General features: G+C 43.7%; 1 protein-coding gene across 1 annotated transcript in view; it reads left to right on the top strand.

Annotated features, from left to right (window-relative positions):
• WDTC1 (WD and tetratricopeptide repeats 1) overlaps positions 1–25,333 on the top strand; it is a 2,674,659-nt gene that overhangs the window by 1,459,967 nt on the left and 1,189,359 nt on the right. Inside the window, 1 exon segment of the mRNA XM_044084279.1 lies at positions 1,905–2,020. Within this exon segment, the coding sequence (XP_043940214.1) occupies positions 1,905–2,020 (116 nt within the window).

The following is a 25,333-nucleotide window of genomic DNA, read 5'->3' as shown; positions in this document are numbered from 1 at the left end:
TACCTTTCCTCTTTAATACGTTTGCTTCTTTGCTAGTCTTCTCCAGTAAATTCCAGCCCCCTCTTGCCTATTTTCTGTACCCCAACTGGCAAAATCTCATTTCTCCATTCCCATGTTGGCTTAGTTCTTGGAGTACTTTCTGCAACCTTATGATCATAACATTTTGTGTGGTGCATTTTCTCCTTGCATCCCAAATCCCATGCTCTACTTACCTCTTGACTCCTTCCCCACTTCATTACTTTCCTCTTGTTTGCTTGTGTTATATATGTGAGTTCATAGTTTAGAAGGCTAGCTGTGTTATAGGCCATTTTAAGCCTAGTCAGTTTTCATGTTACAAAGACGTGCGTCTGGAGCGTTCTCCCCAGACAGTTGCTGAAAATTAGTTGTATTCCAAGTTGGGCTTTCCCAGTAAACAAATGTTAAATAAATAAAAAATAAATAAAATCCATTCAGAAGTAAGAATCAAATCCCTGTACCTTATGACTGCGAAGTAAACACCTTAACGATATGCCAACCCACAGCCCCTTGATCCTTAACTATGTAGCTCTAAAGTATCCTTTAAAATTATGTAATCCTAAACCATTGTTCCATTGAGAGCATCAACTTATCCAACTTAACTTTATTATTGTACACAACTTCACCTCTAGTTGATAAATATGCTTGATGTGTATATAAAATTAGAGAGACTAAAACATTTTCACTGCTTGTGTCTTGCTATCCGTATCCTTAAACAAGAGCTTTCATTTTCTTAGTGTTACCTTTTGTTTAGAATCTTCCCACATATCTTTAGTTGCCATAACAAAAACCTTTTTGGTTTATACTCCTAAATACTTCATTGTATAGTGCCCCCATAAATGAGGATTTGTGAACTAATTAGTGTGTGGTTACATGATTAATGGCTGGTAGCCTCTTTTATTTTCATTAGTTTTATATCCCCCAAAATTCTGAAATGGTCTAAAAATATTGCACAACACCAAGATGGCCTTTACTGGATTTATCATTTACTCAGTATTATCTGCATATAAAGACATTTCTTGATTACCATATCAGTTATATCCATGAATTTCTGAGTCTCATATTTTCTTTGTCATTGACTCTAAATATAAAGCAAACAAAGTGGAAAGAGGACTCTGCTGCCTGTTTCCTTGCTCCAAACACAACTATATTAACCCTTCCACGTTAATTCTTGCCTCTGATCTCTCCTATATCCTCCTAATTTTCCTTATTGTATCAGAAGGAAATAATTGTTTTTGAGCTGAGATATAAGATATGAATTGCCCAGACATAGTATTGCTTTACCAAGTTTAATAATGGTATTTGCTACCAGAAAAAGTTGATTGGGGAACTGAAATCAAAATCAAAACCAGCTAAAATTGAAGTACTTGCATATTGTAAAGGAGGTAAAATAACTTGGATGGTATCTTTAGAATGGGAGGGAGCATGTTTCATGGAAATTATTGGAATTTGTGGAAGCAATACATGCAGAGTAATGTTCAGGAGGAGGGGTGAGGTTTAAGAAAAGAGTTAAGGAATTTTTGTTATGTTGAACGAGAACTGTTAAATATATACTGCAAAACACTAACAATGGAAACTGTTACTACTATTTTGTTAAAGTCAATGCTTAAAAATGTAATTAAAGATGTTACAAAAATATAAAGGTAGCTATTTGTCCATCGTCAAGAACTTCTAAAATTCCAAGAGAAGCAAATACTTTAAATGAAATGGTATTGTAGTATGATGTGAGAAAAAAAAATGTTTACTCATTTCTGACCTAGCAGTTTTCTGACGTTGTTTTGACTCTGGAACTTGAGTTTCAAAATTTCTAGGTTGTATTACATTGCCCTTTAGATGTGTAGGATCATATATTGAAACTTGAGTTATATTTTGTTGTTTTCTTTTTGCAGGTCATCTTCCAGTTAAATTGCCTGATTATAACAATCGGCTAAGAGTTCTTGTTGCTACATACGTAACCTTCAGCCCTGATGGAACGGAACTGCTAGTCAACATGGGAGGGGAACAGGTGAGACAATCAACAGTTTTAGTTGAAAGTAAAAATAAAAACTAGACGGCAGTCTTATTGAAATTTGTGGTAGTATTTTCATTCCCAAAAATGTTAATGTAGCAGTTTGACGTAACTTGATCAGAATTTTTGAAACTTGAATTACCAACATTAGCAGTTCTGTTTAAAGTGTAATTATCATTCGTTTTACCTTTCTTCCCTGTATTTTTGTAACCATCCGGTCTTTTGCCATTGTTAGCCCATTTGTTTTTCTCTTTCAATGTCTAATAGCACAGATAGATTGGGGAAGCACTGAGTAGCATGATTGCCTTGTAGGGGAAAGTTGAGACGCGAGACATTTTCAGTGTTAAGAAAAATACTAGCTCAAAGGTACCACAGTGAAAAAACAACTTTAGTAAAGTTGTTTGTTTGTGGTTGTACCTTTGAACCATTATTTTTTCTGGACGTTTGCTGTTTTACCCTTTAAGCTGCCCTTCCTTTTTTTTCAAGGTTTGAATGTTCCAAGTTGACACCCAGTGGATTTCAACAGGAGCACTGCTGAACCAAAGTAGAGTATACATGTTTGCACATGCACACAGATTCCAGCTTGCAGCACTGTATGCTACTTGGCAGACTAAAGCACCATCTTTACCCCATTCAGTACTTACTGCCTTCAGGTGTTAGATGTGCAGCAGACTTAACTATTCTGTGCCCCCATTGGTGCTCACGCTCATCTTTGCTTCTCCCCCATTCAAGTTCACTCGTTGCTTAGATCCATTAACTGAACATGGAGTTAGAGCACCCCTTCTTCTAGAAGAATAAATGGACTCTATCCTGAAAGCTAAGGTGCAAGGCCTTGGTATATTCAGTAGAGTGATGTAAACAGAGTGGCCCACAAATGTTAAGTAAAGGGAGTAAGAGCTAAAAGGCTCCTCAAAACTGTTCATACCTGATCCCGGTACAAGAGAAGGGGGAGTGGCTAGCATATGGATAGGGTACTCCACCCCAACCTAGTATACCCAAACACAAGATACTGTTTGTGTTATTATTTTTTGTATCTTTGAGAGTGCCTTTTTTTATATTTATCTTCCAAGCCTGATTCTGAAAATGTTGATTAGTGATGTTCATCATGTTTCACTGTTGCAGTCATTACATTTGGCTAATCTGCTGGCAGGTTGCCCTCAGTCAGCCTGATTAACAAATTCTTGGGTCCTGCGTCGGTTGATGTCCCTTCTTCCATGACGTCAGGTTGTCAGGGGTATAAAACATGCAGCTGGCACCATTACATCAGTCTTTCTTGCCACGTGGTGCCCGAAGCAGAAGCAGTTCGCAAGTGCCAGTCGGCCGACTACTGAAATTTTTGTTTTCGAGTTTCAGAACTGAAGTCTTCAATTTAAAGGTAAGTGCCCTGTTGGGGAAACTTTTTCTTGCTCCTTACCGATGTCAGTAAAAGTTAATAATTGTATTACTTGTGGGAAGCAAATACCTCATAAGGATTTTCATTTGTACTGTATTCCTTGCCTAGGTCCTGACCACGACGTACCTTGCTGTCGGTTTTGTGCTTTATTTAATCAGTGCATTATCTGTCATCTGTACATTTTTGCATCAAAATATTTCGGTTTTCTGTTTAATTATCCAGAAATGACGTCTGTCAACCATCCGACTACCGGAATTCCAAAAAAATGCAAAGAAAAAGACGGGCCGTTGAGGTCCAAAACTGCCAACGATGCTTCTCCTGAGCCAGTCGCCAGTTCGCTGGTACTTGGTGAGGCGCTTTCACAGCCCCTGATACCAGCTACTTCTGATACGCAGGCCTCTACTGAGACCCATTTGGAGTCCAGTATGCTGCGAAATGCTTCACATTTGGAACCCTCGGATGTCTCTACCTTGGATGGATGCAGAGCCGCCAAGCAGGCACCAGCTTCTGAGGGTGTATTCAGGCCTACAGACTTGCATATTAAACCGACTCCAACTTCAGTGCTAAGGCCTAAATCTCGATCTATGTATAAAAAACTGACGCCCAGGCCACATGTTCAGGCCCCTATGCCTAAAAAACAAATTATCAAAATGGTTGAAGATTTAATTACTCTAATCAGGGGTAGTCAACCCCCTCCCTCCAAGAAGGCCTAGGATTGAATTTGACTATGAATCTTCTGAACAGGACACTGTTTCTTCTGACTCTTCTAATGATCTGGATTTGTCTATACCTGCTTATGAGGACTCTGCAGAGGAATCCATTCCCTCTGCTTCTCCGCCTGAGGATTTTTCTTTTGGGGAAACTTTACATACCTTAAGGGAGCATTTCCACTGGGAAAGTCAGGATTTCTCTGACTCCAAAAAGAGGCTTAGGGATTTCCTTCTTCCTCAGCATAGGCCTTTGGCTATGCCACCTGTACTAAATATTGTTGGTGTTTTCGGAATCCAGTATGACTCCTGATTCCTTACCTCCAGCCCCTAGCAAACCAGACAGGTACTACAGGGTTCCCGAGTCCCACAAATTCATTTTCAAAAACCCTATTGCGGACCTTGAAACCATTTCTCAGGGGCCTGAGGGCATTAAGGCTTCTACTGCTAAAAATCCTACCCTTTCTGATGGAGACTCCAGGGCGCTGGGTAGATGGGGTAAAAAGGTTTATACTTCTGCAACTTTAGCAATCATGGCTTTAAACTGTCAATTCCATATGCTAAAATAGCATATCATGGGACTGCTTAAACAGAAAATGATGTTGATTTTTGACTGTGTGGAGAATAAAGATTTGCAGGATTTATTGCATTCAGCTGAACAAGTTGGCAAACATACTTTGCCGTGTGGTTTTGATTCTTTAGAGGCCTCTTTGTAGGGCTGCTGTTACAGGGTCTGTGCTTAGAAGGCATGCTTGGCTTAAGGGAGCAATCTCTGCCTGAGCATGTTCAAGCAAAACTTTTGGATACTCCATTACAGCAGGACCGCTTATTTGGCAATAAGGCTGAAGAAGTTCTAAAAAAGATGGAAGATAAAGCTAAATCTATGCAAACTGTGAAATATTTCTTACAAGTGCACCCTCCTAGATTTAGTAGGCATTGGCCTACTAAGAACTGGTCCTTTCCAGCTCCTTCCAAAGCCACTCCAGCCAAACCCAGACATTCCAGAAGCACCAGGTTTCAGCCCCAAGGGACTTTCAGAGCTAAGCAATGGGGTGCTTCCACTTCCAAATCTGAAAACAACAAGGCACCACCCTATGGTAAATAGTCTCAATGACTTCCTTTTGAAATTACCAAGCAACATACCTCTTAGCCCCCCCCCCTTTGGGGGGAAAACTGGCTCTTCATTCAAGAAACTGGCAACTTTTAGCCCAGGACAAATTGGTTTTAAATATAGTGTCCCAGGGATACAGATTTAATTTCCACACGTTGCCAACTCCACATGGGTGGCCAGACCTGCCCCCAAATCAGTGGACAGAGGCTCAGAATTAAGTACTTTCCCTCCTAAACATGGGGAATATTCAACTAGTAGCAGAAGAGGAAAAGGGACAAGGTTTCTATTCCAGACTTTTCCTGGTACCCATAAGAGACAAATCATGGCATTCAATTCTGGACCTGTCTCCTCTAAACATCTTTCTGGACATTCCGGCCCATATCTGTACAGGAAGAATGCAGAGTCCCTGTAAAAGCTGCACACTCTAAAGTCAAAAGCACATTATCCATGGGACAGGACAACATCCCAGGCTGCATTTTACACAAACTTCAGAACGAACTGGCTCCCCAGCTAGGCGCCATGTTAGGTCATATCTTCACATCGGGCTTTGTGCCCACTGAGTGGCACATGGCAACAGTTGTCCCACTCCACAAGGGGTGAGCCACCACTGATCCAGGGAACTATTGCCTTATTAGCCTGACGGGCCTGGTCTGTAGGGCCGTGGAACATGTCATCATGGAACTCATAAACAAGGACATTGGTAACCTCCGGACTCTGGACCTCACTCAGTTTGGGTTTGTGAAAGGCAGATCATGCCTCCTGAACCTGATCAACTTCGTTGAGGCAGACGCTAAAGCCGTAGATGAGGGTAAGGTGGTTCACACAGCCTATGTTGACCTCGCCAAGGCTTTCTTCACCATCCCCATTCTAGAATTATAGCTGAACTCACTAATCTAGGTATAAATCCCTGCATCACAAGATGGGTTGCCAACTGGCTCACTGACAGAACCCACACTGTAAAATTTTCAGACTCCAAATCTGACTTCAAAGCAGTGACAAGGGGAGTACCACAAGGTTCAGTCCTGTGACCTCTCCTGTTTGGTATCTACTTCTCTGACATACAGGCTAACACAGAAGGCCTTTGACTAATAAAGTTCGCAGACGACTGCAAACTAGGAGCCATAGTCGAGTCCCCAAATGATGTGGGCATCCTGCAGTAGGGCCTTACTGAGACAGATGCCTGGTGTCAGTGCCATGGCCTCAAGCTGAATCCCAAAAAGTGCATTGTCATCCTCTTTAGTAAAAACTCTGTACCCATGAACTACCACATAGGTGGCAGTCTACATAACACTGGATGTGTGATGAGACCTTGGGACCCAGGTGGACAGTAGTATCTCCTTTGATAATCACATTGCCACAGTAGTCAGGAAATCCTTTTACGTGGTACACCTCATCACAAAAGGTTCTCATCCAGGAAAAAAGAGGTAATTGTTCCCCTCTACTCAACACTCAGACCTATTATAGAGTACAATGCCCCTTTTGGAATGTGCCTTACAAGACATCTGCAGCAGCTGGAATGTCCACAGAAGTACCTTACAAAGAGGATTACTGGCCTCAAACAGATGCCCTACACTGACCGTCTCGAAAAACTCCAGCTTTACTCCATAGCATATAGCCTACTATGAGGTGATCTCTGCCTAACATATAAAGCTATGTCAAACCCAGAGCTGTTGGACATGCTACACCTAAAGAAATCACTATCCCTCTGAGCTACACAGTCTAGGGACCTAAATCTTGTCACCACAATAAACAGGACATGCTGCAGGGATAGAGTCCTGTCACAGAGACTTCCCATACTCTGGAACAAGCTACCCATCTATGTCAAGCAAAGTTCCTCATTTGCAGTCTTCAAGAAAAATCTTGATGAGTGGATGGGAAATAGGAAATACACCCCGGGGATCACTTCTGTGACTCTGCTCAACAGGGGCACAGGAAAATAACTTTCTTGGGTGGCATAAGCCAGGGAACCTTCTTGGCTAGGCTTACTTAGGCCCTTGGGCCGATAGCCTAGTAGCTATCTATGAATCTATTTCTTGCACTAACAGTTTGAGAGGTATGGTAATCATTTGGCAGTTTATCGGCAGCAAGAGTGTGGGTTTTATTTGGCTTAGTAATTTCTTTATTGTACTTGTTTAGATGGGTTGAAGAGAGAGTGAGGTAGATGAGTTGGCAATAGTAGAGTGAGTGATTTGTGGCAAGCTATTTTTGTTTTTTATGAATGAGAGGATGGAGTTAATGAAAAGTGATTTAAAGTGAGATGCTTTGCTTTCTTCTATGTTTTTGATATTTGGAGATGGGGTACGGGTATGACCTGGATGGATGAGCTAATTGGTGGAAGCCCAGAATTTTTGTGGGTTGTTTTGATGCTTGGATTGCATGTTTGTATAGTACGTTTTTTTTCATCTGTGATATGCTTTCTGCAGACATTTCGTAGGTGGCAATAGTTGTCTAGGGAAGGTTTAGATTTGTTGATTGGTTGGGTGACACAATGCCAGGGCACTTCTATGGGGCTAGGCTTGTAAAGGCTCCAGGGCCGTTAGCCTAGTACACACCTATGAACCAACATTCAAGATGCTGACTCTTCACCAGTTACTTCTGTGCTAGGCAAGGATGCCTGGTTGGCAACTCTCAACCTAAGAGAGGCTTACCTTCATATCCCAATCAGGGAATCTTGCACAAGATTCCTACGCTTCAAAGCAGGCTGCATGCATTATCAGTTTTTTGCACTGCCCTTTGGCTTGTCTACTGTGCCCAGGGTATTCATAAAGTGCCTGGCTCCAGTAATTGCATTTTGCAGGCAAAGAAATATTCAGTTGTATCCATACCTGGACGATTGTCTAATTCAGGCAGAAAACCAGGCCATTCTTCTAAAACATCTGGCATTTGTAAAAAGACTTCTAACCTGTCTAGCGTACACCATAAACGAAAACAGATCTCAACTGGTACCCTCTCAAAAAATTACATTCCTGGGTGCAAGCTTGAATACAACTGCCCAGATGGCTTTCCTTACGCCAGAAAAGCAAATTCATTTGGTGACTTACTTCAAACAGGTGGCCGCAAAAACCCTGCTGTCTGCAAGGTTAATACTGCAAGCCTTGGGGTTCATGGCCTCATGCATTCTTCTAATTCCATATGCAAGACTGCATATGAGGAAACTTCAGAGGTACTTAAAAGGTTTATGGAGTCAACATTGTCACAGCCTGGAAACAATGATTCCTATCATACCTTGCCTGCACCTAGAGTTCCTATGGTGGGCAGAGGCTTGCCACCAAAACAAGGGACTGCCATTCACACCACCCCCTGCCGCCCAAACCCTAACTACAGACGCATCAGACAATGCATGGGGGAGGCTCATCTGGCAGGGAAGTGCATTCAGGGCAAATGGAGCCCAAATCAAATGCACCTTCATATCAATCAAAAAGAAATGCTAGCTGTACAGAATGCACTGACAGCCTTCAAGGAGTATCTTCATCCAGCACAATTACTGATGAAAATGGACAACACCACGGATATGTGGTACATAAACAAGCAGGGGGGTACACATTCCTACCCCCTCTGCAGACTAGCCATGGCATTGTGGAACACTGCCTTGAGCTACCAAGTACAACTACAAGCTCAATTCCTGCTAGGAAAGCAGAATGTTCTGGCAGACGAACTAAGCAGAAATCTCATGGACCCTCGTGAATGGAAACTGGAACCATGGATTTTCAACATGTTGACATGGAAATGGGGGAGCCCAGACTTGGATCTTTTTGCCTCACCCCAGAACTACCAGTTGGACAAATTTTGCACAAAAACTCATCACAAAAAAGCCTGGAAAGTGGATGCTCAGCATCCAATCAGTCTATGCCTTTCCCCCTCTGCCTTTGCTCTCCAAAGTTGTACTAAAAGTCAAACAGGACAAACCAAAAATGATTTTGATTGCTCCAGACTGGCCTCGCCAACACTGGTACCCACTCCTGCGCAGTGTCACACATTTCTCCATGACACCTGCCTCAGACACCTTTCTTACTGTCTCAGGAGAACCATTTTCTGCACCCTAAGCTCCAAACATTGAATCTTGCAGCTTGGCTAATCACTTAAGTTCACCCTTAACATCCCTCAGCAAACCTGTGATGGATGTTATTTTGGAGGCGAGAAGACCTAGTACTAGAAAATCTTATGCTGACAAATGGAAAAGACACTGTGCCTGGAATCAATCTCAAGGGATGAGCACAGCAGTGCCCAATTTAACTCAGATTTTGCAATACTTAACTGAGATGCTTCACAAGAGCCTGTCTTTTTCTTCCATAAAAATCCATGCCTCAGGCATTTCGGCTAATTACAACACAGACCCCCCCCTCTTCTTTCATCCTCCTCTAAAGCAGTATCTCAGAGGGGCCAAAAACTTGAGACCACCTAGGAGAGCTACAACCCCTGCCTGGGACCTTAACTTTGTATTGGAGAAACTCACTCTACTTCCTTTCGAGCCAGCTGCAACCGCAGACTTACAATTTCTTTCCTGGAAAACAGCCTTCCTTTTAGCAATCACTTCAGCTAGAAGGATTTCTGAATTACAGGCCCTTATGGCAGTGAAGCCTTTCATCATCTTTCATGCCGACAGTGTCACTCAGGACCAATCCATCATTCATGCCCAAGGTGGTATCCAGTGTGGCTCTTAATCAGTCCATTCATTTGCCAACTTTTTTTCATATCCACAGAGCAAGGGAGAACGGATTCTGCATTCATTGGATGTAGACAGACAACTCAGATTCTACTTGGACAGGACTAAATCTCGAAGAAAATCTGAACAACTGCTTGTAGCATTTGCTGCAGGGGAAGGCTGTTTCAAAGCAAACCATTTCTTAATGGATAAGCCATTGTGTTCATTTCTGTTATTAGCACCATGAAAAACCTATCCCCACAGGGTATCAGATCTCATTCCACCAGGGCTGCATCTACTTGAACAGCCTTTCTCAGAGGTGTTCCCACCAGGGATATTCTAGAAGCTGCTACCTGGAGTTCAGTTCATACTTTCACCAAGCATCATCACTTACCAATTTTTTCTAAATCAAGAGCTGGCTTTGCCACTGCTGTTTTGCAAGGCCTTGTAGCTGGCCGTAATTCTATATAAATCCATCCTCCCAACCTTAGCTTTGGGAATCTACCCAAATGTAATGGCTGCAACAGTGAAACATGATGAACATAGTACAGTTGTGTACACTTAGCATAAATGTAGATGTTCGAGTGTATTCACTGTTGCAGTCCTGGTTACCCTCCCTCTAGCCCCCTGTTTTTCTTTTACAATACCTCTTTTTTCTTTTATTATGCTTAAAAGCCTTTTTGGTGTATTTGCTTTTGTTTGGAGGTATATTTTTGTTTTATAATTATTTACTTATGTATGTGTGTGTGTGTGTGTGTGTATATATATATATATATATATATATATATATATATATATGTGTGTGTATATATATATATATATATATATATATATATATATATATATATATATATATATGACTTGGTCGACAGTTCATATGATCGACAGTTTATTTGGTCGATAGTTCATTTGATCGACAAGCATTTGCCCCCTTCCCCAATGTTGTGTGACCCTGGAGTTGATGTATATAGTTAGGGGGGGTGTGGGGGGCACAGCCCCCCACCTAAAATGCTTGTCGATCAAATGAACTGTCGACCAAATAAACTGTCGATCATATGAACTGTCGACCAAGTCATATACACCCATATATATATATATATGTTTACTATTAAAATGTCGAACGGCACTACGTCAACTGTACTATAGTTGAACACGGAAGTTCGAAAATAGTAATGTTGACGTCAAAAAAACAATCTAGGAATGGTTTTAACATGGATCGAGGTAGGTTTTCAGTATTATTCAGAACTACAAACATCTCCCCTACCTCGACCCATGTTAAAACAGTCCTAGATTGTTTTTTTTGTTGTCGACATTACTATTTTCGAACTTCCGTGTTCGACTATAGTACAGTCGATGTAGTGCCGTTCGACATTTCAATAGTAAACCTGTGTGTATATATATATATATATATATATATATATATATATATATATATTTTTTTTTTTTTTGTGCTCCCCATTTGGGGGCATCTGGGTCAAGAACAACTGATGTAATGGCATCGGCTGCATGTTTTATACCCCTGGTGACCCGACATCATGGAAGAAGGGACAGCAACTGACGTAGGACCGAAGACTTTGTTAATCAGGTCGACTGAGGGCAGCCTGCCAACAGATTACCCAAATGTAATGACTGCAACAGTGAATACACTCTAACATCTACATTTAAGGTAAGTGTTCACAACTGTACTTTCTATTGTGTCTAGGAAATAAAATAAGGGGGATGGTGTTTGTTTTGGACAGGGTTCCACTGCAGTAGTGATTCATTCAAGCACTTTTATGACATGTTCTAAAACAATTCTATGATGCTTTTTGTAGAGATCACTGACTGGTGCAGAGGTTCTGACTACTCTGAATTTTCAGAACTCAAGAGGGTAAGGAGGTGGTCTGAAGGGAAGGGTGTACTTGGACTCTTCTGCTTTTAAGTTCTTACACAACTGAACTTTTGTTTTAATCTAAGCCAACTACCATTGCAGTTCCATGTATTGTGGGATCCTTTCTTTCTTTTTTTTTTTTTTTGACATTCAATCTTTTACAATGTTCCTTGTTTTTTATTTCTCTTGCCTCATGGTATGAAGAAGTAAATGCAAATACTGTAACATGGTCTGTCATGGCTCATATTCAGTTGACAATCTTACATGCATTTTTGTGTAATTTATAATGTAGGTAAACTTCAAGATCATGAGTTGCAGCCTCTAAGTACTGTGTTCTTTCACTGATGGCATGTTACTTCTGTGAATGTCAAATGAGAGATATTTGTGGAAACACCTGCCAGGTAGTGACAAGAAAGATTTTTGTATCCAAGGGTTAGCCATGAAAGACAGTATGGCATACACTGTAGCTAACAACTCATTTATTGTAGCTGGCACTGGCAGCCCAACTTTTGCACACATACCATTAACTTTTGGAAGATGAGTTAAACTCTGTATTGCTAGCCCTGCTCATCTTGGCTATAAAAGATTATTTTCACACATTCTTGACATTTAATCTGTTTAGCACATAAAGAAGTGTTGCATTGATCTAGGTAGGGAATAATCAAAGCTTTAGCACGTGTGGTCCCTTCTTTACTTGAGTTTGAAGTATTAGCTGAGGGCATGTCAGATATTAAGATGTTTATTCCTAGTCCTCTGTGGACTGATTTAGAGTACATCCCCTGTATAATGTAGAAACCACCTCCTCCAGGTATTCCTCTTAGAGATACACATACTTTTTGTTGCATGTTCATTAGTTTTTTCATCGGGTCACCCCTTGAGTGGTGAAGCTTTAATGACCGTTTGTTTTTTTTGCATTCATTTACTAGAAAATATTACTCCAGGTTGATTTGCCTTTTAAAAGATGTTTGCTTTGGAACCAGATAATGTTATCGCAGGGCTCTGCTTTTCTGATGGGGCTGTTGCATGGTAAGAATTCATTAGATTTGCTGACCTTTGCAGTTGAAATGGTCAATAAAAATATTGATCAATAAAAATATTACTTTTTCCAGAAAACACAAAGAGCAGTCTCTTCATTTGGGTTAAAAGGAATTTAATTAAACCACTTGCATTTAGCAAGGCAGGGAATCAAAACCTAAGCTCACTGATTTAAGGGAGCTGTAGGTTTTGTACGTAGCTGTAGTATAATTATAAGCAAGGTGATCATTTTACGTTCATGTGAAACCTCAAGTCACTAGTGCTCATTACTTTCTAATGCATACTCCATTCATGCCTTTGTTTAGAGTTGTAGTTAGGTGCTGTGCCATATGCAGGTCCTAATTTGAACCCCAAGTTGAACGGAAAAAAAAAAAAAAAAAAGCTCAGAGTACATCTTCTTTAAAAATAATTGCAGTAAACATTCTGAATACAATACATTAGAGTGCTGATGCAGTAGCACTTCATCCCACACTGCAAATGTGATACGGGTATTCAGAAACTCTGAATGCAGGTGTTTCAGTACCAGAGGTCGGCATCTGCATCGGTCGATGCAAGTAACTCTTTGCACTTGACTTGGGAAGGCTGCCGGTATCACCCCTTCCTGGCTACACATCTGTTAATAATTTATATGTATATCCATTACCTGTTCCACTGAAAAGTGCTTGAGCATTCGGTTACCTTGAAGATTTAATGGTTTCCTTGTTTTGTGTGAGTCAGCACATTCTAGCATATCTGCCTTCAATAAAAAAACAAAAGTCCACCTTTGTTAGGGAAAAATGTATTATGAAACGTTCATTTCACATTCCACACTCCTAACACAAATCCTGCATTAGCACATAATCTTTTATAAATAACCTGTAACTAAAGACTGCATTGTGTTTGGCTGCTGCATTAGTGTAGAGGGATAAAGCCTGGATTATAGCCCAGCCTAGCAAGGTTTGATTAGCAGCTTGGGTGACTTGACGGAGAGGCACGGAATGGGTGGGTGTGCCCATACAAGGTGGGAGGGCACTCGAAACACTACCTAAGGGGAGGCATGGTCTAAACAGGGGAGTTGCTCTTGGCTGTAATCAAGAACTTGGGGGCTGGGGAAATAGACTGGGTAGGTCATACATAAATGACTCCCCCAGATGGAAGCACTAGCAAGATGAGTCCCCAGGACACCCTCAGGATCTGTGACCATTCCCAGCAAAAGTGGAGCAAGTTAGGGGGGGGGGGTGTAAGGGGGTTTGGAGAGTAACTGGTAAACCTGGCATGGACATTGACTGTTTGGGACCAGGCTGGTAAAGATCTGAGAGGAACAAAAAAGAAAGCAATGCATTTAAGAATGAGAGTTGTAGATCTGATGTTACTTTTGGGATTCGGTTCCAACCTGGGAACCGAGCCGGCCTTTTTTTCAAGCTCGCGTCAGCCACAAACCTCTCGAGCTAAGATTTTACCCATCATGCCTGTCTCCCTGTTACCTCAGATCTTTGCTGCATTGCTGATCAGCCATGTCGAGCTGTTCCTCTCCAGCTAAGTGTATATTTTTGAGTTTTTTCCTCATAGAATTCTTAGTTTTTCGACTTTGTCATATCTTCTTATTCTTTCTTATTTGTACCTTTTTGGTATCTTGTACTACCTTTGTTGGTAGTCTTTCCTCGCCCTCCCTTGGGCCTTGCTACAGTGTGTGCGCATCTAGTTTTTGAATATTTTGTGGATATAATGTCAGAGAAGAAAGGGAGTCCAAGCTTTTAGGTGTTTGGAGTGCAGACACAAGCTGCCTCACTCTGACACACATGACTTGTGTGTTTACTGTTTGGGTGTACCTCATCTTGCAGTGAAGCCACCCTGTCAGATTTGTGAAGGTTTTTCTGCCAGGACTTTGAATGAACATAAAAATAAACTAATATTAAAGGGTCTCTCTAAGACCCCTTTCTGCGAGGCTATTTCTGGGTCGCTGGAATGTTCTCCTTTCAAACAACATAAAAGGTTTAAGTTTCTTCCGTCATCTCCCTCTGAAGACCCTAAGGAATTGAAACATAAAAAGGCTAAATTGCGAGTCTCATCTGTGCCAGCGGCTGCTTCGGCACCCGACTCACTTGACTGTGTCTCTGATTTTGTCTGCTGGTCCCTCTAATACCGTTGCTTTCGATGCAGACATCAGCCTTCATGGTGCAGACTTCCTCGGCACTGATTGGTATATCGGCGCAGTCATCTTTAGCACCGACTGAAGTCTCGCTGCAGACTCCTTCGGCACCATCCAGTTTCTCGGTGCAGACATCTTCGGCGCCGAAAGTTTTCCTGGCGCAGACCCCCTTGGCACCGACAATTTCTTCGTTGCAGGCCTTTTCGGCACTGATGGTTTTGGTGCAGACAACTCCAACCATTCTTAGTGCAGGAATCTTCCGCACCGTTGATTTCGGTGCATACCACTTCTGCACCAGCTTTAGTGGCACAGACTATACAAAGACCACCAGTTTCGGTGCAGATATTACCTATACAGACACCTTTTTTCAGTGGTTGTACTGGCCCTTTTTTGGACATGCCCAAGTCGCCTTCAGGGCTTTCAATGACATCTAACAGAAGCCTTTGTGAACATGATGTGGTGCGTCTTATAGACCAGCTGCTTTTGGCCAGAGGAATTCCTGCCCATTCAGAAGTCTCTCTCCCCTTTGGAGTTGATCACCCTTCTCCACAGACTCCTACCTATACTCCAACCTCTGGGGAGGATTCGAGGCATCCCTCCTTGGGCGGGCCAGTCTTCCAGGCCTTGGAGAGGACACTGGCTGCTGCTTCTTGACCGTCTGTCTGAGACTACTACTTCCTCTGAGCGTCAGCTGTCTCAAGTTGCAACCCCCAGACACCGGTGCGCAAAAGTCTTGGGCCATTCTCCCCCTGGAGACCCCGTCCTTGCAACCTCCCCAGAGTCTCACACTGAGGAAGTCCATTGCAAGACTACATGCAAGAGGAAGCACATGGACTCTACAAAAGAGTCATTAACCAAAGACACACATTACGATGAAGGGGAGGGGTCCCCACGTTCACCTTCTGACGAGGTTTCTTTTGGTGACATCCTCAAAATTTTAAAGCAGAGAGGTGAATGGAAGTCCTCTAACCCTTCCTCGGAGGAGTCTGTGTTCCTGCAGGCTTTTCGTGCCCCGGCCCCCTACCTCCTGGGCTGCCTCACCTGCCGATGATCTAGTCAAGCTCATTGTACAGCGTGCGTGGAAGGCACCGGACTCTGTGGAAGGCCATACTTCATAGGCCGGAGAAAATCCTCTCTCCCCCCAAAAGAGTGCCCCCATTGGTCAAAAGGTCTCCCAGTAGACACCATGCTGGTGGCTGCCGCTACAAAGAAGGAACTGGCAGAGGAGAGCCAGACTGTTCACCTGCTCAATAAGGAATCCTGGGCTGTGGACATGTTAGGGAAGTGAGTCTTTGCGTCATCGACCTTTACTGTTAGGTTCTTTAACTACCTGGCACATTTCGTAAGGCTACAGAGACTTGGTGTTCGAACTCAGACCTTGGCAGGAGCAGTTTCTGATGAGGTCCTAGACAAGGTGGTCTCTCAGCGACCCTAGAATCAGTTTCCAATTCCTCAATGCGTTTGATATCGCATGCTACTGAGGGAGCGTCGAGAGCTGCGGGTGCAGGCATAGTCATGAGACGGCATACCTGGATGCACCTTTGTGACTTTGCAGATCCCTTCAAGGCTTCCTTCCTTAACGCCCGTATTGAGACCGTTACTTTTTTTGGGTCCAAGGTAAAAGATACATTGGCCAGATGTGAACAAGACGGTAAGACCCTGTCTGCCATGGGTGTTCGTTTATTTTCTCAGCGGTTCTATTCTAGGAACCACAAGAGTGGGAAAATGTGGCACAAAAAAATCTCAGGGTCCTTTCTGTGAATCTCAGAGCGAGTTTTCCCCTAGAGGCAGGAGGGATTCTAATGGAAGATGCCCCTTTTGAGGCAGGGGAGATCACAAAACCGGGGTTCCAGGGATTCTTTCTCTGGACAGCTCAATCAGTGCTCCTGAGGAGCAGCCCAATTGCTTTCCTCTGGAAGTAGTCGGGGGTCGCGTTTTTCCCTGTACTCTTCTGCCTGGCAAACCATAACTACAGAGATGCTTTGGTACAAAGGCTTATCACCAGAGGATGCCATATACCTTTCTTATTCACTCCCCTCCTTACCCAGAAGCTTACCCGATGTGCCACCCAGTCAAAGGAAAGCTGCAGCTATAGTGGTATCAGAGCTACTTCAAAAAAGTGTCTTCCAAACACCACCCCCCCCGGACCAAACAGGATCTGGCTTCTATTTAAGTTTGTTTTTGGTGCCAAAAAAAGACAGGGGACTGGAGACCAATTCTGGATCTCAGCGTCCTAAACAAATTCGTAAAGACAGAAAAATTCCAGATGGTCACGGTTCAGTCTATACTTCCACTTTTCAAAAAAGATGATTGGATGTGCTCCATAAATCTTAAAGATGTGTACTACCACATAAAGGTGCAAAGGTGCTCAAGAAGTTATCTTCACTTCTGGGTGGGAGCCAGTTATTACCAGTTTCGCGTACTGCCCTTTGGACTCTCTACAGCCCCCAGAGTGTTCACAAAGTGCATGGCAGTAGTCGCAGCTCACCTGTGGCTTCAAGGATTCCAGGTGATTCCCTACCTAGACTGGCTCATTACTGCCCAACAAGATATCTACTGGATCAGGCCTCGACTTGCACCCTAAACACTGCACAGCAGCTCGGAATATCGATAAACTGGAAAAAGTCAAACTTAGTCACTCAGAGTACATTGGAGTGATTCTGGACACAATGACTTGTACAGCCTCTCTACCTGATCACAGAATTCAGAGGAGCACAGAACAGGTTCAGTCAATACTTTCACAAAATCTCGCCTCAACTTAATCCGTTTTTCAATTGCTGGGATCGATGGCAGCCTCCATCACCATAGTCCCTCTAGCAGGACTACACATGAGGCTTCTTCAGTGGCTGCTTCTTACTCAGTGGTACCCATCCCAGAACCCCTTATCTTTTCCTATTCGAATAACCAAGATTTGCAAACAGGATTTGCTCTGGTGGATGCCAAACAACCCGTACCAGTGGTCTCACCCCTTCAACCCTCATCAGCCCAACGCTGCAGACCACTGATGGAGTGGGGGGGGGCTGTTTCAGGGAAAGACCATCCAAGGCACTTGGTCACAGATGGAGGCCCTTCTGCATATCAATGTCTTAGAACTGAGGGTGGTACTACTAGCGTTGTAAGCATTCCAATCAATCCTCCCATCAGGGACTATTGCAATTCAGTCAGGCAACATGGTAGTAGTCTGGTACATCAACAAACAAGGGGGAACCGGTTCATACCCACACTGTCGAGAGGCCATGAGAATATGGCAATGGGCGATAGCCTCCAACAGTTTTCTGATAGCAACTCACATTCCTGGGAGCTCCAATGTGATAGCGGTCAAGTTGAGCAGATGCATTCTTCAGCCTCACGAGTGGCCTCTCAATCCTGTAGTGCTGACGAAGATTTTCGACCGCTGGGGCCAGCCTTGTTGCGACCTATTTGCGTCCCCGTCCAATCACAAGTGCAGCAACTACTTTGCCATGATCCCCCCTCGGGGACAATCACTGAGAGATGCTCTAGTCCACGATTGGCACTCTGGTCTGCTATATGCCTATCCTCCGATATCCCTCATTCCCCTGTTGCTCAAGAAAGCATGTCTGTTGAAGAGCAAAGTGATTCTTATTGGTCCATATTGGCCTCGACAAGTTTAGTTTCCCTCCCTGTGGCCTCATTTGCTAGATCGACCACGGATTCTCAGTCCAACTCAAGAGTTGATCTCTCACCCACAGAATCTGCTTCATCCAAATTTATCCAACCTGAAACTGACAGCTTGGTTTATCCACTTCCAATAATTGCCAGGCGGCATGACCCATCTTCCCCTGTGTGTGACATTCTGATTGCCTCTCATATGTCATCCAGCAGACTACTCAACCGTAGCAAATGGAAGAGGTTTTCTCTCTGGCTACAAGATAAACAAATGGACCCTTTTACAGCCCCTGTTTCTATTGTGTTAGAATATCTTTCTGACCTTTTTAAATTGGGGGTAGCAGCCTCCACAGTTCATGTTCATTTGGCTGCAATTTCTAATTTTCATAATGGCTTCCAGGGTTCTTCCTTAATGTCACACAGACTTTGTAAGACCTTTCTGATGGGCGCAACCCAAATAAAGCCTCCATTCAGAGAACCTGTTCAGCCTTGGGACCTGGCCTTAGTCCTTCAAGGGTTGACAGCTTCTCCTTTTGAGCCTGCATCTACCTGTGTTCTAAAGTATCTGTCATGGAAAACATTGTTCTTAGTTGCTATTACTTCTGCCAGACGTATTTCTGAATTACAGGCCTTGTCTATCAAACCCCCCTACCTCCTCTTTCACAAGGACAGAGTTTCATTAAGGACCAATCTGACCTTCTTGCCTAAGGTCGTTTCTGAGTTATCCATCAATCAGACTATTGATTTGCTAGTGTTTTTCCCCTAATCATTCTAACAGAGGGGAATATTGCTTGCATACCTTGGATGTACATAGACAAATTTGTTTTTACCTAGACAGGACTAAATTTAATAGAAAATCGGACCAGCTGTTTTTGGCCTTTTCTGAATCCAGATTAGGTTGTCCAGTTTCTAAAGTTACTTTAACCACTTTTTTGAGAAATTGTATTACTTTAATTTATGGGAAGAATGGTATCCCTTTACCTGACAGGGTAAAGGCTCACTCTACAAGATCAGTGTTATCTTCTGCAGCCTTCCATGCTAGAACATCTTTGAATGACATTTGTAAAGCCGCAACCTGGGCTAGGCCTCATGCCTTCATTGCTCATTACAAATTGGACTTGGCCTCCAGAGGCAGAGCTTCCTTTGGTTCTATGATGCTCCTGAATGTCCTTCCATAGGGCTGCCCAGGGAACAAGATGGCTAGGGGACTCTGTCCAAGAGTAAGGAATAAATGAAGATTAACATCATCAGATAAAGAAGTTGTCTTACCATAACGTTCCATCGGAGTTGTTTAATCTTTGTTTATTCATTACGGCCCACTCGCCTTTCCCCTCCGAAGTTTTCTGGTGGATCTCATTTGTCTTTCTTTCCTGATGTTAAGTCATGTCTGACCCAGAGGTAGCCTCTGCTTCATTTTTCCAACTTGCAAACTAGTTTTGAGGTAACAGGGAGAAGGGCGTGATGGGTGAAATCTTAGCTCGAGAGGTTTGTGGCTGACGTGAGCTTGAAAAAAGGATGGCTCGGTTCCGAGGTCGGAATGTAATCCCAAGAGTAATGAATAAACAACGATGAAACAACTCAGATGGAACGTTGTGGTAAGACATAACTTCTTTTTAAGGTTTTCCACTACAGTCTCCTCCTCTGATGCTGTTTTAATATCTTGTAAATATGAGCATGATGCCAATTGATTTTAATTATGAAATTACAAGTTTTATTGTACAGAAATTTAGAGTAGCATGTATAATTTGATTTTACTCATAAACACTGATAGTACAGTAATCTACATCTACAACAGCATTTTTTTATCATGAGGTGGACTATAAAAGAATGTATTTCTGAGACTGCACGCATCAGATTAGAATTAAGCAAATGTTTTACGACCAGGCTTATTAATAAATAAAACAATATGACAAGTAAAATGAATGGTAAAAATGCAGCGAGTAAAAACTTACTTTATTCACCACTCGACAGATCATGAAACCAAGCTAACCAAGAATTACTGAGAGGCAGGACTTGACTATTTTCTGTGGCTTCTTGAATAACCTCTAAGTGACTTTAATTGCTTTGCCATTACTCTGAATGTAGAAACATTATTGATTAAAAATGCATTTAAAGTTTTATTAGCTACTAGGAAGTCAAGAGCCATCCTGTTCTGTAGTGCCAGTGCTTTCATGACTGTCATTAACAGTGATGTAGTCTATGGACTCATTTGGCATCACTTAAGGCTTCTAGTGAGAGTTCCACGTTGCTTTTACTGTATCGTACAGTGAAACAAATTCCTGCTCTAGAAAGATCATGACTATGCTCCTTATTTGCCACATAAACTTGTCTGTTTTGTTTCATATTTCTCATTTTACCAAATGTTGAAATATAATTTGAGCAGAAGATCAATGCAGCCTTTGTAGTTAATACTAAATCTGTAGAATTTAACTGATGGGAGGTCATTTGATTATGTACGAGTCTGCATATTTCTTAAGTATTTTAAGTACCCAGTGTGAAAATAGTCTTACCTAATGATTGCTTTCCATGTTCCTTTCTGTAGATGTTGAATGTTCAATATGTCTAGATTAAATTTGAAGCCTCTTTAGAGGTTTTCGAAGAGTTTCTTCCCAATACGTAGTGGATTATAAACTCTGTTACCAAACCATTGATAGACACTAAACTTAAATGACCTAAGTGAATCTGCCTTTTAGTCTGTGGCAGCATATTCTGGAGCTCCCCCACTTTACTATGAAAATCGTTCCTCTCCAGTAACAGTGTTGGTGTTTGGAAAATACATTTTTTTTTCTGGTACGCAAAGTATGATTTGAGAATTCGGTGCACTAGGATATCATCATCCCTGTAGGTAGAAGAAGAGATGCATACATACTCAGTTTGATTTTGTAACTCAAGGGCATGACTTTCAATATGTGCTTAGTAAAGAAATGTAGAACTTTTTTAGTTTCTTAATCAGAGTACAAGAATAACAGACTATATACTGGTACCGGATTGTCATTGGGTATGACAGTCAAGTAGAGAGGGTCCTTTTGATTTCCCAAATTAGAAGATTGTAGTTTTCAATTTTGAGTTTTAATATTTTTGTTAGTCAGCAGCACTGCAGTTATAGGAAGTCCATGGTAAGCTGACGAAAAATTCTTTGTCATTTGCTTGGGGTATAGCAGTATGTATGCAAACACTTAGACAAATCATAAATCTTAGATGTTATGTGATCCTATCTCGCCTACATTCTGAACTGATGGGTTCGGAGCCGATCCTCTGCTCCGACACGGCACGCTATACTATAGAGCGAAGTCTCTTATTGGCTGAGCTATTCTATATCCCAGGATGCACCACCACTTCTTCCCCAGATCTCGTTTGCCGCTTTACAAGCAAAGACGTGGTCTCGAACTTGGCTGAGCTAAGTGCTTTCTTTCTAAGAATTTTCTGTCAGGAATTTTCTTAAATTTAACCCAAAAGCTGTTTTAACGGCTATCGCTGTGTATGATTGAGTTTTACTGATTTTATTTTTGTGGTAAATTTGTCTTTCAGGGTAAGGTTTCCGTTTAAGTTAGAGGGGCCTTCCCCTCGCGCGTGAGTGAGCCTTCTTGTGTGAGTTTTGTGAGGTGGTCAAGTACCCGTTTTTAGTTAGAGGGTTCTTGGCCCTCCTGTTGTGTGATTTATTTGTTGGCTTTCTCTTGTTTAACTGTAAAGAGAAATATTTCGAAACCCATTGTACTGGGTTAGATACATTGCTATATATATTTTTTTCCTGTGACTACTAACTGTTGGCAATTATGTCTAAAGAGCACAGACCCTCAGGGTTTAAAAAATGTACCAGATGCAATTACAAGATTCCATAACGGACGATCACTCCCTATGCGTGTACTTTTTAGGCCCCAAACACCTTCAGGAGTCTTGTAGCGTGTCACGCTTTTTCCTCTCGAGTCCTCCAAGAGAGGAAAAACAAATTGATTCTAAAAGGGCTTATCAAACCTACTTTTGAAGAGGCCTTATCTTCCTCCTCTTCTCCCTCAAAGAAAAAGAAATAGTCGGCTCCAACCAGTCCATCGGAACCGACCACCAAGAAATCTCGGCAGGCTTCTCCATCGGCTCCACGGACTTCGGAGCCGAGGGCGGAATGGTCTGCCTCGATGCCTCCAGCCTCGACTCCTCTGGCTTCGGAGCCGATGGCTGGAGCTTCGAGAGGCGGGTCACCTTCATCGGCTCCACTGATTTTGGAGCCGATGGGAGTTGTCCGCTCAGACTCTTCCCCCTCGGCGCCGAAGCCCTCTTCGGCTCCGAGGGAAATTACAATGGAGTCTCCCTCGGCACCGATATTGATAGAGACAATTCGGAGCCGGTCCCCCAGTCCTTCGGAGCCGGTGGAGAAGTCTTCTCGGACCCGTTCTATCTCCTCCCGGTCTTCCAAGATGTCGGATTCGGACATTGACAGGGTGCTCCAAAGGCTGTTCCAGTCGCCAGTCTTCCAAAAGTTAGTTTCGGCTCCAGCCCTATCGGCTCCGGAGCCGGTTATCCACCCTGTAGCTTTAGTTCCTCCTCCAACAGCCTCGGCACCATTGGAGCCGGTGCTGGTGGAGCCATTGGAGGTTTCTGGGTCGGCTCCGACCCTTACTCCTACCCCGGCCTTCGGGTCGGAGTTCGGTACACAGACCTCCTCGGTCGGCCCCGGGGGTGGGGCTTCGGGACCGATGTTTTCGGTTCCGAGCCTCTCTCTTGGTGCGTCGGCTGCGGGAGTGCCGTCTGCTGTTGTGGATTTGGGGGTTGGACCTTCCCAGGATTCTCGGGGTCCGGCCTTTAGAGCCATGAGGAGCGCTTTAGCCAAATCTTCCTTGGCTACCTCCACTGTCTCACCAGCACCTACCCTAGGCACGGAGACTGGTTCCTTTGTAGTCCCCCTGTCTCAAGACAGCGGAGCCCTGGGGCCTGAGGTTACTCCCATTGGAGATTCCCCCTTTCCAGGGGGTCCCTCTGAAGAGTCTTTGGAGGAACCCCCTAGGAAAAGGCAGTGCAAGAGGAAGCACGTTGACTCCCCTGACGAGTCTCTCACCTCAGACACCGATCTTGATGATGTGGAAGGGTCCCCCAAGTCGTCCTCGGATGATGTCTCCTTTGCGGACATCTTGGAAGTCCTCAAACAACGAGGCGGCTGGCAGTCCAAACCCCCTTCCGCTGACGAGTCGGTGTTCCTCCAGGCCTTCGGGGCTCAACCCTCCACCTCCTGGGTGTCTCCGCCCTTCAATGAGCTCCTAGATTTGATATCTCGAAGGGAGTGGAAACACCCAGATTCTGTGGAACCTGTGCCTGCTCGCCCTAACAAATTTTTGTCAGCACCCCCGGAAAAGGAATTTCTCGCCAAAGGTGTGGCTATAGATGCTCTGGTGGTGGCATCTGCTACCCAGCAAGATGTGGCAGAGGCTTCGACGTCCGTCCATCCTCCTAATAAGGAGTCTAGGAGCATGGACCGGTACGGGAAGCGCACCCTTACTTCAGCGGCCTTTACTTTAAGGTCTCTGAATTACCTGATGCACTTCACTAGACTTCAGAGGGATCTGATCAAGGAACTCTCAGATACCCTGTCTGGTACCCTACCTGAGCAGTTAGCCCAGACGGTTAGCTCTCAGTTGGCTACTCTATCGTCAATATCGAACTCGTCCATGAGGCTCATTTCGTATGCAGCCGAGGGGGCGAGTAGAGCGGCGGGTATGGGCGTTGCTCTACGGAGGCAAGCCTGGCTCCGCCTGTGTCATTTTGCGGAAGCTTTCAAGTCTTCCTTTGCCGACGCTCCCTTTGATGGGTCCTCCTTGTTTGGACCCAAGGTAAAGGACACCTTGACCCGCTGTGAGCAAGAGGGTAAGACCTTGACTGCCATAGGGGCATGGTTTTCCACTCCCTTTCGGCCTTATCCCAAGGCTAAAAGAGAAGGGAAAATGTGGTTCCGTAGATCTCAGAAGACTTACCCCTCGCAGCAGGACGATCCCCCTTCTAGAGGCAGAGGAGGGGGAAATTTTTCAGGAAGACGCCGTCCCAGAGGCGGCAGAGGTCTCCGCAACACTGGAGACCGCGAGTTCTTTCGTGGCTCTTCAACCTTCCAGCATCCCTGAAGGATGGCCTGACTGCGCAGCTCCGGAGCCAGTCGGGGGTCATTTTTCGAGGCACCTAAAGGCCTGGGAGAGTATCACTCAGGACCGATGGGTGCTCCGAATCATCGCCGGAGGTTACATTATTCCCTTTTCTCGCCCCCCCCCCCCGTCATCCAGGAAAATCCCGGACCCGCCACCCAGTCAACGGGATATGGCAGCCATCGAAATCTCAAAGCTGCTTTAAAAAGGAGTCATCCAACCTGTCCCCGCAGACCAGACCGGATTAGGGACTTACTCAAAATTCTTTTTGGTGCCAAAAAAGACCGGGGACTTGAGGCCCATTTTAGATCTCAGCAACCTAAATCGATCAGTCAAGAAGTCCAAGTTCCGAATGGTCACCTTACAATCCATTCTCCTGCTACTGGAGAAAGGTGTTTGGATGTGCTCCATAGATCTCAAGAACACCTATTCTCACATTCTGATAGATCAGGTGTCCAGGAGACATTTGCGCTTCAGCCTGGGAGACAGTCACTTCCAATTCTGCGCACTGCCCTTTGGTCTCACCACAGCCCCCAGGGTGTTCACCAAATGTTTGGCAGTTGTGACTGCTCACCTGAGGAGTCTAGGATTCCAGGTGTTTCCGTATCTAGACGACTGGCTCCTAACTGCCACCTCCAGGCATCTACTATTACAGAACCTAGCAGCCACTATATCACT

Source organism: Protopterus annectens, chromosome 1.part1 (assembly GCF_019279795.1).
Source record: "Protopterus annectens isolate FY-2018-M chromosome 1.part1, PAN1.0, whole genome shotgun sequence".
Lineage (NCBI taxonomy): Eukaryota > Metazoa > Chordata > Ceratodontiformes > Protopteridae > Protopterus > Protopterus annectens.
The sequence above is the reverse complement of the archived record's forward strand: the minus strand, read 5'-3'. Positions and strand labels throughout refer to the sequence as shown.